General features: G+C 35.6%; 1 protein-coding gene across 9 annotated transcripts in view; it reads right to left on the reverse strand.

Moving 5' to 3' along the window:
- WNK1 (WNK lysine deficient protein kinase 1) overlaps window positions 1–16,638 on the reverse strand; it is a 139,953-nt gene that overhangs the window by 75,195 nt on the left and 48,120 nt on the right. For all 9 annotated transcript variants that reach the window (XM_090273811.1, XM_090273815.1, XM_090273813.1 and 6 more), the window contains exon 2: window positions 12,587–12,759. In XM_090273811.1, the coding sequence (XP_090129937.1) occupies window positions 12,587–12,759 (173 nt within the window). The remainder of the gene's footprint in view (window positions 1–12,586; window positions 12,760–16,638) is intronic.

The raw sequence follows: 16,638 nt of genomic DNA on the forward strand, positions 1-16,638 counted from the left end.
AGAAAGTAGAGTTCAACTTCTGGTAAACGGTAGAGCAATTCTTACTGGACACAGATATAATTATAAACTCTAGTAAAATATATATACAAAACAACTACTTGAAGGCCCTGGAGAGCAATCAAAATCAGGCATAAATTGGAAGGGGGTTCACAGAGGGAAAACAGAAAGCACTGCTTTGAGCCTCCTACTTTCTATACCTGAGCTGAGGTAAGGTTCCATTCTGACTATGCAGATCAGTTCAAACCTGGATAGAAACTTGTCACCTTATTAAACTAAGAAAAATAAAGACACAGTTCAAGATAACCACAGCATCTAGAATAGTGCTGTCCAACAGAAATTTCTGCAATGACAGTCTATCCAAAACAGTATCCACTACACAAATGTGAATATTTTAATTAAATGGAGACTAAGTAAAATAAAAATTCCATTTCCCAGGTGCACCAGCTACATTTCAAGTCCTCAACAGCTTCATGTGGGGCAAATGGCTACCACTGTGAACAGGGCATATTATAGAACACTTCCATCACCACAGAAAGTTCTATTGAGCAACAGGAATCTAGAAAGGGGGAAAATTCTAGAAAGTATAGAAGGGGGGTTTCATATTCTGCATATTGACTCTGCCTAAACCTCTGAAATATGTACATATGGGGAAGATTCCAAGCAGCCCATCTAACTCTAAGAGTGGAACAGAGATTTCTGCTGATGCTACCTATACACTATAAGGAAGATAAAAATTGAACACTGAGTTCAGACACATTTTATCTGGAAATAGTCAAGAAAAAAGAATAAGCACAAAAATGGTAAATATAAAAGATTAGATTTTTCTGTATTTTAAAAATATGTATGACTAAAGGAAAATTCATAACATTGTGTGTAGGGTCTATACAATATGTAAATGCAACATGAAAATTACAGCATAAAGAATAAGTATCAGTGATAAATAAAACTATATTTGAGTAAGTTTTGTTTTACAAGAAATTATATAGTATTAACCCAAAGCATACTGTGAAAAGGTAAAGAAAGATATAACTGCAATCTATAGAACTGCTTTAAAACAACCCCCAACACACACACACACACACACACAAGGATGTTAACTAAGAAGCTAATATAGGAATTAAAATAAAATTCTATTCATTTTTATAAAGAACACTAATGGTAAAAGTTGCCTTTATAGTTTAAGAAAATACTACATTCTGGTCAAGGTGGCAGAGCAGGTAAATGCAGGACTTGTCTCCTCCCCCAACTACATCAAAATCACATAATCTACAGAGCAATCATTTGAGAATGGCCCAAAGACTAGCTGAAGTCCTGTAACTAAGGATACACAGAAGAAGCCAGATGGAGACTGGTAGGAGGGGCAGAGATATGGAACAAGAAGGTCCCACACCCAGTGCGGAGGTTAAAATTTGGAAGGGCAATGTCAGCTGTAAAGGTCTCCCCTGAAAAATAAGGGTTCTCAGCTGCACACCAGGCCCCTGAGCCCATGGTTCCAGTGCCTGGAAGAGAAATCTTCATAACTTCTGGCTGTGAAGACCAGTGGAGATTCTGGATGAGGGAGACATGGGGCTTCTGGAGTCCCAAGCAGTTCCTCTTAAAGAGCCTACTCACAGACTTACTTAGATTCATTCACTCTAACGTTGGGCAAGTAGCTTGAAAGGTGCCAGGGTCTTAGGGGAGAAACTGAATTGTCTGGCTTCAGGGAGAGGGCTGGAGGGGCAGCCTCTTCTGAGATGGAGATGCTGGTAGAAGTCACTGTTCCTTTGCTGAGCCCTCCCCCTGCAGGCACAGGTGGGAGTGATCTGAGTCTCCATTAACCTGGCTAACACTGTTCCTTACCCAAGTTGCTTCCAGTAGCCTTTTCATGCAAATAGCTCATGCTGCAGACTTTCCTAAAAACTCTCAGAGCTTCACAAACCCCAAACAAGCAGCACCTCACCTCTGTGTGCCCCAAATTTCTTGCTAAGCAGCCCCAAACTTGACACTAGTGGCAGCCAGCCTCAGTTCACAGCTTAGTCTTTCACAGACACCTCCAAGCCTAGAACAAGCAGCAAACATTTGCAGATCATTTTGTAGCTCCTACAAGCTAGCCTCAGGCAGGGCACAGGCAGCAGCTGACTGTGGCTTACACCTCCCAGAGGCCCCAAAATCAGTACAAACAGTAGCCAACTTCATATAACACCACAGTATCACCCAAACACCTTCACAAAGGACATACTCAAAGGGCAAACTTGGCAGGCACCAGAACCTGTTAAAGCAAAAGCAAACCCTGCTCTGTAGGGTCAGCCCCTGTACAACAGCTTCTCCACTGTAGTCATGGCCAGTCCTCACAACCAATCAGCCTGAGAGTCAATCCCTCGCACTGATGGGCCAACAGCAATCAAGTCTCTACTACAACAGGAGGGCACCTACAACACACACAAGGGACACACCTGGAGCACCAGGCTCAGGTGACCAGGGATATTGTGCCACTGAATCCCACAGGACACCTACTACATAAGGCCACACCACAATGGCCAAGAGATGTAGCAGCTCTACCTAATACATTGAAACAAACAGAAAAAGGGAGTCAAAATGAGGAGACAAAGAAACATGTCCCAAGTGAAAGAATAGACCAAAACTCCAGAAAAAGAGCTAAATAACATGGTGACAAGCAATCTACCTGATGCAGAGTTCAAAACACTGGTTATAAGGATGTTCAGTGATCTGAGTGAGAACTTCAACAAAAAGAATACACAAAAGATGGAGATAGGAAACAGAAAAAAGAACCAGTCAGAAATGAAGACTACAACAACTGAAATGAAGAATTAGAGGGGATTGATAGTAGATTAGATGAAGCAAAGGACTGAATCAGCAATTTGTAAGATAAGGTAGCAGAAAACACTCCATCAGAATGACAATAATAATAGTAAGAATACGAGGTAATTCCACCGGGCTTGTGTGGCTGACTGCCAATCTCCACTCCCCCTTTTTTTCCCCTTCCCCTTCCCTTGCTCCTAAGTTTCGTCTTTTCTCCAATCCCCTTCCCCCATTTTTTTCTTCAATAAACCCATTGTAAAAAAAAATAATAATAATAGTAAGAATACTTTAAGAGGCCTCTGGGACAACATCAAGTGTATAACATTTGCATCATAGGGGTAGCAGACAAAGGGGAGAGAGCAAGTAATTGAAAACCTATTTGAAGAAATAATGACTGAAAATTTCCTTAATCTAGTGAAAGAAATAGATATACAAGCCCGGCAAGCACAGTCACAAACAAGATGAACCCAAAGAGGCCCACACCAAGACACATCATAGTTAAAATGCCAAAGGTTAAAGGCAAAGAATCTTAAAAGCAGCAAGAGAAAAGCAGTTAGTTATCTACAAGAGGGCTCCCTTTAGATGTCAGTTGATTTCTCAACAGAAACTCTGCAAGGCAGAAGGGACAGGCATGAAATATTCAATGCAATGAAAAGCAAGGACCTACCACCAAGATTATGCTACTCAGTAAAGCTATCATTTAGAATCAAGTGAAAGATAAGGATCTTCTCAGGCAAGGAAAAGCTAAAGGAGTTCATCACCACTAAACCAGTATTACAAGAAACATTAAAGAAACTTTTTAAAGGAAAAAGATTAAAACATGAATAATAAAATGACAATGAATATATATCTATCAATAATAACAGTTGATACACAATCAAAACACACAGGGTGGCTGAATGATAAGAAAACAAGATCCTTACATATGCTTTCTACAATAGATTCACTTCAGATAGAAAGACACACACACAGGGTGAAAGTAAAGAAATGAAAAAGATATTTCATGACAATGGAAATAAAAATTTTGAAAAGCTGGGGTAGCAATACTACAAAATAGATTTTCAAACAAAGGGTATTACAAAAGACAGAGCAGGACCCAGCAATTCCACTTCTGGGTATTTATCTGAAGAAAACCAAGACATATACAGTACATCCATATGTTCATTGCAACATTATTTAGAATAGCCAAGATATGGAAGCAACTTCAGTGTTCAATAGACAAATGGATAAAGAAATAGTGCATATATATATATGCAACAAAATATGATTCAGCCATAAAAAAGAATGAAATCTTGACATCTGCTACAACATGGATGGACATAGAGGGTATTTTGCTGAGTGAAGGAAGTCAAAGAAAAAAAAATGCCATATAATTTCACTTATACGTGAACTCTGTTTTAATTTTTTCCTTTTTATTGAATTTATTGCAGTAGCGATCGTTGACAAAATGATACAGGTTTCAGGTACACAATTCCACAACACACCGTCTGTACACGGTACTGTGTTTTCACCACCCCAAGTCAAGTCTCCTTCCATCACCATTTATCCCCCTATATGCTCCCCCACCTCCCCACCCCCACTTCCACTGCTGGTAATCACCACACTGCTGTCCGTGTCCAAGACTATTTTTCTCTTTTTTTCCCCCTTTTTGCTCAATCCCTCCACCACCATCCCAGCTCCCCAACAGCTGTTAGCCTGCTCTCTATATCTTCATCTTTCTCTATTTTGCTTGTTAGTTCAGTTTGCTCATTAGATTCCACATAGGAGTGAAATCATACAGTAAAAAACAAAATAAACGAACAAAACAGAAACAAACTCATAGACACAGAGAACATTTTATGGTTGTCAGGTGTGGTGGGGCTTAGGGGAATGGGTGAAAGGGGGGAAGGGATTAAGAAGTACAAATTGGTTTATAAATATTCATGGGGGTGTAAAGTATAGCATAGGGAATATAGTCAATAATATTGTAATAACTATGTATGGTGCCAGGTGGGTACTAGTTTTATTGAAGTGATAAGTTAGTAAGATATATAAATATCTAATCACCATGTTGTACACCTAAAACTAACATAATATTGTGTGTCAACTGTAATTGAGAAATTTAAAAAATTATTTAAAAATAAATAAATATCAAAACACAGTCACCTCTGAAGGGTGAGGCAACAGCTACCTGGGAAGAGGCATAAAGTCATTTAATGAGACATTGGAAATGTTCTTATATCTTAACTGAATTTTGATTACATGAGTAAATGCCACCAAAACATCCAATGAAACAATCATAATTAATGCTTTTCACTGTGTGTAAATTTTACCATTAGGAAAAACAAAGCACACAAATATTGTAACTTTAACAAAATGGGTACTGAGGTGTTTAAAGGTGAAGCATACTAATGTCTGTAACTTATTTTTTGATGAATAAAATTAGATTGAAGGGGAATAATTAGATGGACCTACATTAAAGCAAATTCAGCACAAGTTAACAAATTAGAGAATCTGGGCAGTGATTATACATGTGTTCACTGTATAATTCTCTCAACTTTTCTGTGCAATTTTTATAATAAAATGTTGGGGAAAAGTTGACACTGGCTTGTATCTCTTTTCCATCTATAAAATAATAATGTATATAAAATAATTATTGTAAAGCTTATATTTTATAACTTACTAAAATTACTTAGAATCACTGTAATTTTACATGTGCACAGTTACATAAGCTGCAAATATGGACAGTTTTAGTTCTTTCTTCTAATTTTATGCCTTTTACTAGTTTTTCCCTGTTTTTATGCTTTATTGCAATGTGATTGGGTCCTCTAGAACAATACTAAATATAAATGATGAAAAAGGCATCCTTGCTTTGTTCCAAATCTCAGGAGTAAACGGTTAAGTATGACAATCAGGTGTGACTCTAGCTATAGATTTTCCCATGGATGCTCTTTATCAGTTTGAAAAAGTTCCCTGCTATTTGTAGTTTGCTAAGTTTTTAGTCATGAATAGATGTTGAATTTTCTAATGCTTTCCCACATATATTGAAATCATCATATGATTTTTCTTCTTTATTCTGTTAATGTGATGAATAACTCTAGTTCATTCAATGCTGAACCAACTTTGCAATCCTGGGATAAACTGTATTTGATACTGATGTACTGTGATTTGCTACTATGTTGTAAAAATTTTTTAATCTATAAAAAATGAGAGACATTGATCTAAACAAATTTCTTTTGTATAATATATTAGGCTGTGATATTAGTGTTATGCTGACTTTATACAATGAACTGAACACTAATTCTTTGCCTCTGGTTTTTGAGAAAATTCAACACACTGGATTCCCCCAACATTTTATTATGATAAAATACATATATCATAAAATTTACCATTTTTAAGTCATATAAAGTACATTCATATTATTGTGCAATTATCACTACCATCCATCTCCAGAAAATTCTTTCCATCTTGCAAAACTAAAATTCTATACACATTAGACAATAACTCCCCTATCCCTCAACTCTTGGGCCCTGACAACCACTATTCTACTTTATATGTCTATAAATGTGACTACTTTAGGTACCTCAAAAAAGTGGAATCATACAGTATTTATCTTTTTGTGACTGGCTTATTTCACTTAGCACAATACCCTCAAGGTTCATTCATGTTACAGCATGTATCAGATTTTCCTTCCCTTTTAAGGCTGAAAAGTTGTCCACGGTACATGTATACCATATTTGCTTCCACTGACGGACAGTTCTACCTTTTAGCTATTTGGAAATAATGCTGCTATAAACATGGATATAAATATATCTCTTCAAGACCCTTTTTAAATTATTTTGGGTATATATCCACAAATGGAATTATTGGATGATATAATAAATCTATTAATTTTAAAATTAGGATAAAATTGACATATAACATTATGTTAGTTTCAGGTGTACAACACAATGCTTCACATTTGCATACATTGAGAAATGATCACCACAATTAGTTTAGTTTACATCTATCACCACACAGTTACAGATTTATTTTCTTACAATGAAAACTTTATAGTACTCTCCTAGCAACTTTAAAATATAAAATACAGTATTATTAGCTGTAGTCACCAAGCTGTACATTAAATCCCCAGGGCTTATTTATTTTATAACTGGATGTTTGTACCTTTTGATCAGTGCCACCTATTCCCACCCTCTACCCTACATTCCCCACAACCCAGCAACCACAATCTGTTCTCTGTCACTATGAGTTTGTTGTTGCTGTTGGTGGTGGTTTGTTCTTGTATGGTTTGGGGGCTGTGTGTGTGTGTATGTGTGGCTTGGTTGTTTTCTAGATTTTACATATAAGTGAGATCATACTATATTTGTCTTTGTCTGTTTCACTTAGCATTAATGTCAACAAGGTCTATTCATGTTGTCACAAGCAAATGGCAAGATTTCCTTTTTTTTATGGATGAATAGTATCCCACCACACACACACACACACACACACACACACACACACACCCTTTATCCATTCATCCACTGATGGACAATTAGGTTGCATCCATGTCTTGACAACTGTAAATAATGCTACAAGGAACATGGGGGTACATATATCTTTTCAAATTATTATTTTCATTTTATTTGGATAAATACCCAGAAATGGAATTGCTGGATCATATGACAGTTTTCATTTTTTGAAGGACCTCCATACTGTATCCCATAGTGGCTACACCAATACAGATTCCCACCAACAGTGCACAGAGGTTATCTTTTCTATACATCATCGCCAAAACCTGTTATTTCTTATCTTCTTGATAATAGCCATGTAACAGGTATGAGGTGGTATCTCATTGTAGTTTTGATTTGCAATTCTCTAATAACTAGTGGCCTTGGAGCATTTGGGTACCTGTTGAACATTTATATATCTTCTTCCGATAAATGTCTATTCAAGTCCTTTGCCCATTTTTGTATCTAGTTGTTTGTTTTTATGTTATTAAGTTTAAGGAGTTCTCTATATAGTCTAGATATTAATTCTTTTTGAGTTTAATGATTGGCAAGTATTTTCTCCATTCTGTGATTTGCATTTTACTCTGTTGATAACGTATCTTGATACACAAAAAATTTTAATTTTCATGAATTCCATGCTGGATTCCAAAACATATGATCTGGCATACCTTTCGGGTAATGCTAATAAACAAAATCACCTCCACTTTTGGTAGACAGTATTATTTCTTTTTACTGATGAGACTAGTGACCCCAAGGTCACACAGCTAATTTCAAGACAGAGTTGGCAATTTAACTCTTAAAGTTTATTCTACTGTTACTGCCTCACTGGCTACTCTATCTTTAATATGTTATGTATAGTACCATCAGATAAATCTTTCCAAAGAAATGCTAACATAGTCCTTGACACATAGTACTCAATTGTTTTCTGAAATATTCAATGCATTGTATCACTGCTAGATCATAATCCATTCTGATGGTTCCCTACCATCCTTAACTTAAAGCTGAATCTAATCTTTTGCCCTGCATTCAAAACTCTACATTTCATCTCTAACATACCTACTGGAGCCTTTTTGGTCATTATTCCTCTTTATAAACTTCCTGATTTTAAGCAAGAGTTAACCTACCGCTAACCTTTTATTTTCTATTTTTATACAATGCCCGTAGCATCTCTCCATTTACAGAAAAGCTATCTATCCTTTAAAGCCTAATTTTAATCCTATTACTTTAACCAAGACCTTCAAGATTACTCTAGCCAGTAGGAAGTGATACTGTCTGCTTAAGTGTTATTAAAATAAAAAGCACAAAAACTATTATCCAGCCATAACAAAGAATAAAATCTTACCATTTGCGACAATGAATGAGCCTTGACAACATTACAATAAATAAAATGAGACAGAGAAACAAACGACTAAAGAAACCAAGCTCATAGGTATAGAAAACAGATCAGTGATTGCCAGAGGCAGGGGTGAGGGTGAACAAAAAAGATGAAGGACATCAAAGGTACAAACTACCAGTTATAAAATAAAAAAGTCATGGGGATATAATGTATAGTGACTATAGTTAATAATACTGTATTGCTTATGTATAAGTTGCTAAGAATATTATAAGTCTTCATTATTAAAAAAATAGTCACGGTGCATGACAAGTGTTAACTAGATTTACTATGGAGATCATTTTGCAATATATAAAAATTTAGAATCATTATATTGTACACCTGAAACTAATATGCTGTATGTCAACAGTGTCTCATTTTTTAAAAATCTAAAAATCATTTTAAATGTTATTATTGCTATTGTTTTAATCCTTGCCCAGAGATATGTTTACTGATTTTAGAGAAAGAGAGAGGCAGAGAGATAAGGGGGGAGAGAGAGAAAGAGATTGATGTAAAGAGAGATACTGATCAAGTTGCCTCCTGTAAATCCCCCAACTGGGGATCAAACTCACAACCTAGGTATGTGCCCTGACCTAGGAATCGAACCTGTAACCTTTCAGTGTACAAGATGATGCTTCAACCAACGGAGCCACCTGGCCAGGGTTATTATTACTGTTTTACATAAAAATAGGAATATTATCCAAAAGCACTACAACCAAATAAGAAATGTGACAACCAGGCATCATTTGTGCAGAAAAGGCTTAATTAATTAATTAACTGATAGATAAATGATCTTCCCAATACATCATCTTCAAGTCCTTCATTACAGGTCACTCATGCTCAATTGCACTGAAGAAAAAGCCTAGTAGTTGAAAAGTTCTAGCCTCATAACCATGGCTCCTAATTTGCTTTTCAGTGCTAAGATAGTTCATATGAACTGACAACCAACTCACAGTTTAACAAGGGTAAGACCAACAGCTGCAAAATATTAGAGTATAGCAAGTTTTAATCAAAAAGAGAATATCAATAAAGAGATAGAAATTGTAAAAAAAGGAACCAAACAGAAATTCTTCAGCTAAAACACAATGAAAATTCCACTGAAGGGTTTCAACATCAGATTTGAGCACGCAGAAGATAGAAGTGGCAAATCCAAAGATAAGTCCATTGAAATGATCTATCAGAGGAGCAGAAAGAAAAAAATAAAGAAAAAATCCACAGAGCCTAAGAAACAAAGAGATTTGTGGAATACCACCAAGCGGATCAAAATATACAAAATGGGAGTCCCAAATAAAAAGAGAAAAGGAGTAGAATAAATATTTCATAAAATAATGGCCACAAACTTCCCAAGTTTATTAAGACATGAATTTACCCATCCAGGAAGCTCAACAAAATCCAAGAATGTTAAATGTGAAGAGATCCATAATGAGACACACTGTAGTCAAACAGCTGAGAACCAAAAACACAAAGAGAATCTTGTAATCAGCAGGAAAATCAACTCCTCCTGACCAAAACACACTGTGTGGGAAGAGGAATGGCGATTAACCTCTTAATGGGTACCAGGTGTTCTTCTGATGGTGATGAAATGTTCAGGAACTTGGTAGATGTGGTGGTTACACAACAATGCGAATGTGCTAAATGCCATTAAATTGCACACTTTAAAAAAGGTGATTTTATGTTCGTGATTTCACCTCAGCTTTTTAAAAAATGTAACTTTATTTTCATCACCTGAATTACATTTTCTAACCCACACATTCTCATCTTATTTTCTAGGTTTGGGGTGTTTAAATTTAAGAATTTATATGTATGTGAAACAAAGGTAGAAACTGAAAAGGTCCACAAAGCATATATTTGGAACCAATTCCCATTCCTTTTGCCCCATTTGCCTCTGCAAATACTACCAATGTTCCTAATTGTTCTATATTCTTCCAGGTATGAATATAGATTTGTTTTAAATCTATTCGCTTAGGACTATATATCATCTTTCCTCATTCTCTTGACTTTTCTCCTCTTAGAGTAAAATTAAATCTAATTCTCACTCCATATCTCATCTTCTTTTTTCGTATTTTCCACATCTTTCTTTCTGATTTATTCATATTTATTACTGTGTATTCAATCTACTCAGCTATTTAACCTAACATCTTTTTATAGTTACATAGTTATTTTGTAATCACTCTCAGAGTTGTCTATATATCTTTAATTCCTGTGATGCCCTTTTCCAGTTATATCTGATCCCTTTACTGGCTGGTAATTTAATTGTGAGGTCACCTTCACTAGAGACTGTTTAGTCCATGGATACTATGATGAATGAACTATGAAAATGCCCCTGGGAGTTGTCACTGAGTTCTGAAACAATTATGATGTTTATTCCTAGTCTTGGGATTCCTGCACCAAGCAAGTAGTATAAATGTATATTATAGAGCCATTTACATATGACCGAGGCTGAGATTTTTATTTTTCATAGGAACTCCTCTCCCATCCAAAGTCCTGGGTAGAGGGGCAAAATTCCTTGCAACTTTCACTCCCTGGGGAGCAGAGTTCTCCCTTACATGGATAAATCAGTTTTTGGACACAAGCTAACTTCCAGCTCCCCTTTCTACTGAGTTCTAAGGCCTTCAGTCCTGGCATAGACATTAACTCTAGTATCCAATCCTCAAGCTCCATAAATAGTGTGAAATCCTAACAGAATGCTGCTGTTTAGGTGTGAGTTACTTCTTCTTTGCCTTTTATCTGAAGATTAACCTCCTCCCCCCTTTTGAAGCTTGGATACATATTGAAAGAGCTTTTATTATGTTTCACAGTTTAATTTGTTGGTAAGGGGGAGGCCATTCCACAGTGACTTAGCACACTATGTTAACCAAAGCCCCTCATTGCAGTTTTTAAAACAAGTCAAAATGTTGTAGGGTACTGTTATAGGGTGTGCCTGACAGTGGAAGACTGTTGACAATCTGCTAAGTATCCAAATCAGAGAAAAGAATCTGCAGATACACATATACACAAAACTACTATCACACAATTCTCCTTAATTCATTCAAATATTTAAGTTTTAGGCACACAGATAGGGAACACAGTCTAGTAGAAGAAACAGGCATGTGAACAAGCCTGGATGACTAGAATAAGGGTGTTGCAGGGGGGGAAGAATTTGTCGGCTTTCCAACACGTCAGTCTTAAGCATCCAAGAGTACATGTGACTACATCCAGGAGATACAAGACTGTTTCTAAGATATGAGATTAATGAGCTCAGTAGCATTAACGAAAGCATGTAATAAATAATAAATACACACTTTGGAGACAATTTTTAAAAATCCAATTTCTTCACAATAAATAATTTACACCATATATTTTACACTAGTTTCCTCTCTGAATACAGCTACTCTAAGAGACCTGAGATTCCAAGGCATACTCCAACTCTTACCTTAAAACTCTTTATAATTAGGAACAGGGAATTTCTGCATTTGATCTATCTGTATTCCTGAAAGAGATGACAGGTCTAGCTATTTTGACTTCAATTTGTGATGCTATGGAAAATGAAATTACCTAGTGATAGGTAACAGTTCATACCATAACTACATAGGTATAGCAAAAACTGCCCAATCAATACAAGGCGATAAAATAATAGGTAAAGCTTCTCAGTAAGTTTCAACCTCAGTTTTAACCACTAGAGGGCTACCTGGTCAGTCATTTAATTTCTGATCCTTTCGCCACTCAATTTCAGAAACACCAAGCACAATGACTTAAAATAACTATTTATTCTGCAATAACATGTCATTTTGCTACTTACCTATAAATAATTAAAGAATCACTTTATACAGCAAAGGACTTCGTGGGCAGAAAAATGTGCCAATATACGAACAGTTAAAGGAACTGTTCCCTCTTGAGGGCAACAAAAGTATGATAAAACTCAAGTTTTCTCATACTTCTTGGTCACTTTTTATATTGATAGACTTACGTTTTAAGTGTTCCAGATGTCATAAGTTCAGTCACCAAAACAATGCACTTCTTTCCTTTTAGTGTGGATTCCCAGGAATCATAGAACCGAACAATATTAGGATGCTGAAGACCCTTTAACATTTCAGCCTCTTCTTTAAATCTCTGCCTCTCAGACTTTGTTAACTTTCGATCCTACAACCAAAGACCAAAACAGAATGTGGTTTAAAATAATAAAACACCAAGTTATAGTTAAATTTAGAAAGTAAACATACTAAATTATAATAATCAATAGTGTTAAAACAGGAACTCTATAACACTAAGTTTACTAATAGCTAATAACTTCATTAGCCTATCATGAGTGTGAAAACAGGCTTAAACTATATTGAAGAAAACTTTGGATTGTAAAATCATACCTGAGATTATTTTATTAGTAGTACTATTAATGTATGCCTCAGATACAGTCTTATTTTGTACATGCAGTTAACTTACTACTTCCAAAATAAGTCATCTATTGCTAGAGATACGCAATTTAGTAACATTAAACAAGTATGGGTTTTGGAAGTAAAAGATCTAAATATAAATGCCGGTTTCTGTCTTTGCTTTGGTTAGAATTTCCCTTATGAATATATACTTTCATGTCACAGGACTGTTTTAAGAATTAAATAATCTATTAGGCACGCTTTTATCACGCTTAAAGTACCTGGCTCTTCACAGATTAGTTCTTATCTGAGAGAAACTGGGGGAAAGCACTTAATTTATTGTTTGTCCCTCTATGCACAAACTCTGAATTGTTCTGTAAACTAAAATTGGAACTATATCATTCACATTAATATTCTGTCAAAACATATTTTTGACAAAATATTCTAGGCATACAATAATGTGTCCATCATACAGTTAAATAATCAAACATCACAGACATAATTTAAAGACCCCTATTCTAATTAGACTGCCCTTCTCATCACAATTCCTTACCTTTGAATAACCACTATCCTGAATTTGAACATACCATTCCTATATGGGTTTTAACAGTTTACATGAAATACTAAAATTTCATAAAATGGTGTTATAGGGTATGTATTCTTAGGAAGCTTGCTTTTTTCACTCAGTATTGAGATCATCCGTGATGGTATATAAGGAAACATTACAAGATATCTACCATATCGTTATAACTTGGATCCACTCATTATCACTACTCTACAGTTATCCATGGTCTGAATATACAGGGTTAGGCAAAAGCGGGTTTACAGTTGTTCATATGGAAGATAATACAATAATTAATAAATAATACAAGATAAACTCTGTGTTTCCGTACTAACTACTGTAAACCTATTTTTGCCCCACCCTCTATTACAATTTATAAAATCTCCTACTATTTTTTCACTATTACAATACTGCACTGGTGTTGTAATATTAATCTCCTTGGACATACATTTAAGGATGGTGATAGAACACTCATTCTTAAACCTGGGGTCCACAAAATTCTTTAAGGTAGGTTTGAGAACATGTGTGAAAACAAATCTTTATTTTTCATTTGCCACAAGTTAAAATTTAATACCTCCTTTAATTATTTAATGTATATATCTAATGGCATTCAGCCGTACCTGTTATTTTTGTCACCAATAGATCTAGGTTATTTTCATGTCACATAACAGTGGTTGCAGATTATCTTAAAATAGCATTTACACAAATAGTTACTTTGAAATTATGATAGCTATTAGATTTTCAGTAATTTTATTACTATGTACTAATAATGCACACTAATCATAAATTGAAAAAAATCTGATAACTAATCAATATGTTTCCATTATAATCGTATTTTTATTACATGAACTTAAAACAAAACATTATTCTAGCTTTTATCAGCCTTCAAAAAGAAATCTTCAAAAATATTAAGAACAACTATTAAGATACAAGGCTAACGATAGAATTGTTAGATAATAGGGTATGGGCATCTTCAATTTTCATAACTATCAAGAGACTGCCTTTCAAAGGGACTGTATCAACTGACTCTCCCCAAGATCATGGTTATCAACACAGTATTATCAGACATTAACATCTGTCAATTTGATGGGTGTAAAATCATATCCTGGTGCTTAACTTACATTTTTAGAATCAATAATAAGCATGAGAAACTTTTTGTTTCCTTACAGACTACTTAAGATTTGCTCTTCGGTGAACTACCAATAATATTATGTTGGTTTATCTTTTTTTTTTTTTAATATTTATTTATTTATTTTTAGAAAAAAGGGAAGGAAGGGAGAAAGAGGCAGAGAAACATCAATGTGAGAAAGATACACAGATCAGTTGCCTCTCACATGCCCCCAGCTGAGGACCTGGCCCGCCCCACTCAGGCATATGCCCTGAGACTGGGAATCAAACTGGTGACCTTTGGGTTCGCAGGCAGGCACTCAATTCACTGTGCCACACCAGCCAGGGCTATTGGTTTATCTTATTTGTAGGAGTTCTTAATATATTTTGGATACTAACTCTTTATTAAATTTCATGAGTTACAAATATGTATTCTCAATTGTGGCTTGTATTTTCACCTTGCCTACGATGTCTTTTGATTTACAGATGTTTTTATTTCACTGTAGATCAATTTATCTACCTTTTACTTTGTAGTGGGTGGGTTTAATGTCTTCAATAATTCTTCCAGACACTGAGACTATGATTTTTCTTTTCCTTTTTAAAATATAAATTTGTTTGTTTGCCGCATCTGGGAACTTCTGTTGAGGAATTTATTTGCTCGTAAATAAGTAAAAAGACTACCTTTTACTTTTTCCCCTACAGCAACCAATAACCCCAATACCATTTGATGAACAATCCATCCTTTCCATATAAGTATAGTTCTATTTCTGAATTCTATATTCATTTCCAATGGTCTGTCTATTCCTCACAAATAACACACTTTCTTAATTGCTATAGTTTTGAAATAATTCACACCTGGTAGGAAGAGCACTTTCTATAGCATCCTCCCCAAATTTATGTTCTAAATTATGTTCTCATTTTTCCCATGAGAAACTTCTATTTTTTTTAACAGCAATATAGCATAAGCCAACTAAAACTATCAGAATATTATTAGAAATTTTAATTAAAGGCATACTACTTAAATGGCATCGTATATAACCCTCTTCCCCAAGTAACACAGTATTAATGTTTAAAACTTCACTGATGCATAATTTTCATACCATAAAAAATAACTAATTTAATCATCCTTCTCCATCTTATACATTACTCCCCCAATTTTTTTTTAGTTCTAGACTACGTTTTTACTCCTTAAGTAGACACCATTATAATTATTAAACAGTATATGCTTACATCCCCTGGCTGGTTTGGCTCAGTGGATTGAGCGTCGGCCTGCGAGCTAAGTGTCGCTGGTTCGATCTTCCAGTCAGGGCACATCAGAGAAGGAAAACTCTGACTCCAAAAAACCTCCACTGCCTTGCGGCATACCTCTTCAGGGGAAAGGCTAAGGGAGTAAACCCCGACAGAAAATCCGGAGCTGGAGTCCCTAAGGCGGTTTGACGTTGTAGTCAACACCGGCAACTCCTGCGGCGCACCTGAAGCCAAGCTGTATCGACTCCGTCTTTCCCTTGGACCCTTCAGCTGCGAAGAGAGGGGGGGTCTGCTGCATGGGCAACAGCAGACCCTCCATATTACCCTGCCCAGGCTCTGTAGCTTCAACGTCATCGCAAGATGTCGATTCAACACGGGAGGAGACAGATACCGTGTCACTCCCAAGTCGGACTGCACAACCATTCTCGGCGGTGCAGATAGACTCTTAAGAAGCTACACCATCGTCTCTCAAGACGGACGGCTGCCGACGACGATATGCTTACATATCTTTGTTCGCCATTCCATTTTGCTCCTTACTCCCCTCGGTTCAATTTTCTTCAATTTTGAAATACATTTTTGAAAATTCTTTAAGTAAATATCTATTAGTGGTATACTCCTAGATTATTTGAAATATTTATTTCATCATCACTCTTAAAATGAGTTTAGATGGACATAGAATCATAGGTTGGTTTATTTTTCTTTCATAGTGTTCTGGTACATACTGTAGCTGTCAGT

This window comes from Furipterus horrens, unplaced genomic scaffold (assembly GCF_987537825.1).
Source record: "Furipterus horrens unplaced genomic scaffold, mFurHor1.1.pri manual_scaffold_4, whole genome shotgun sequence".
NCBI lineage: Eukaryota > Metazoa > Chordata > Mammalia > Chiroptera > Furipteridae > Furipterus > Furipterus horrens.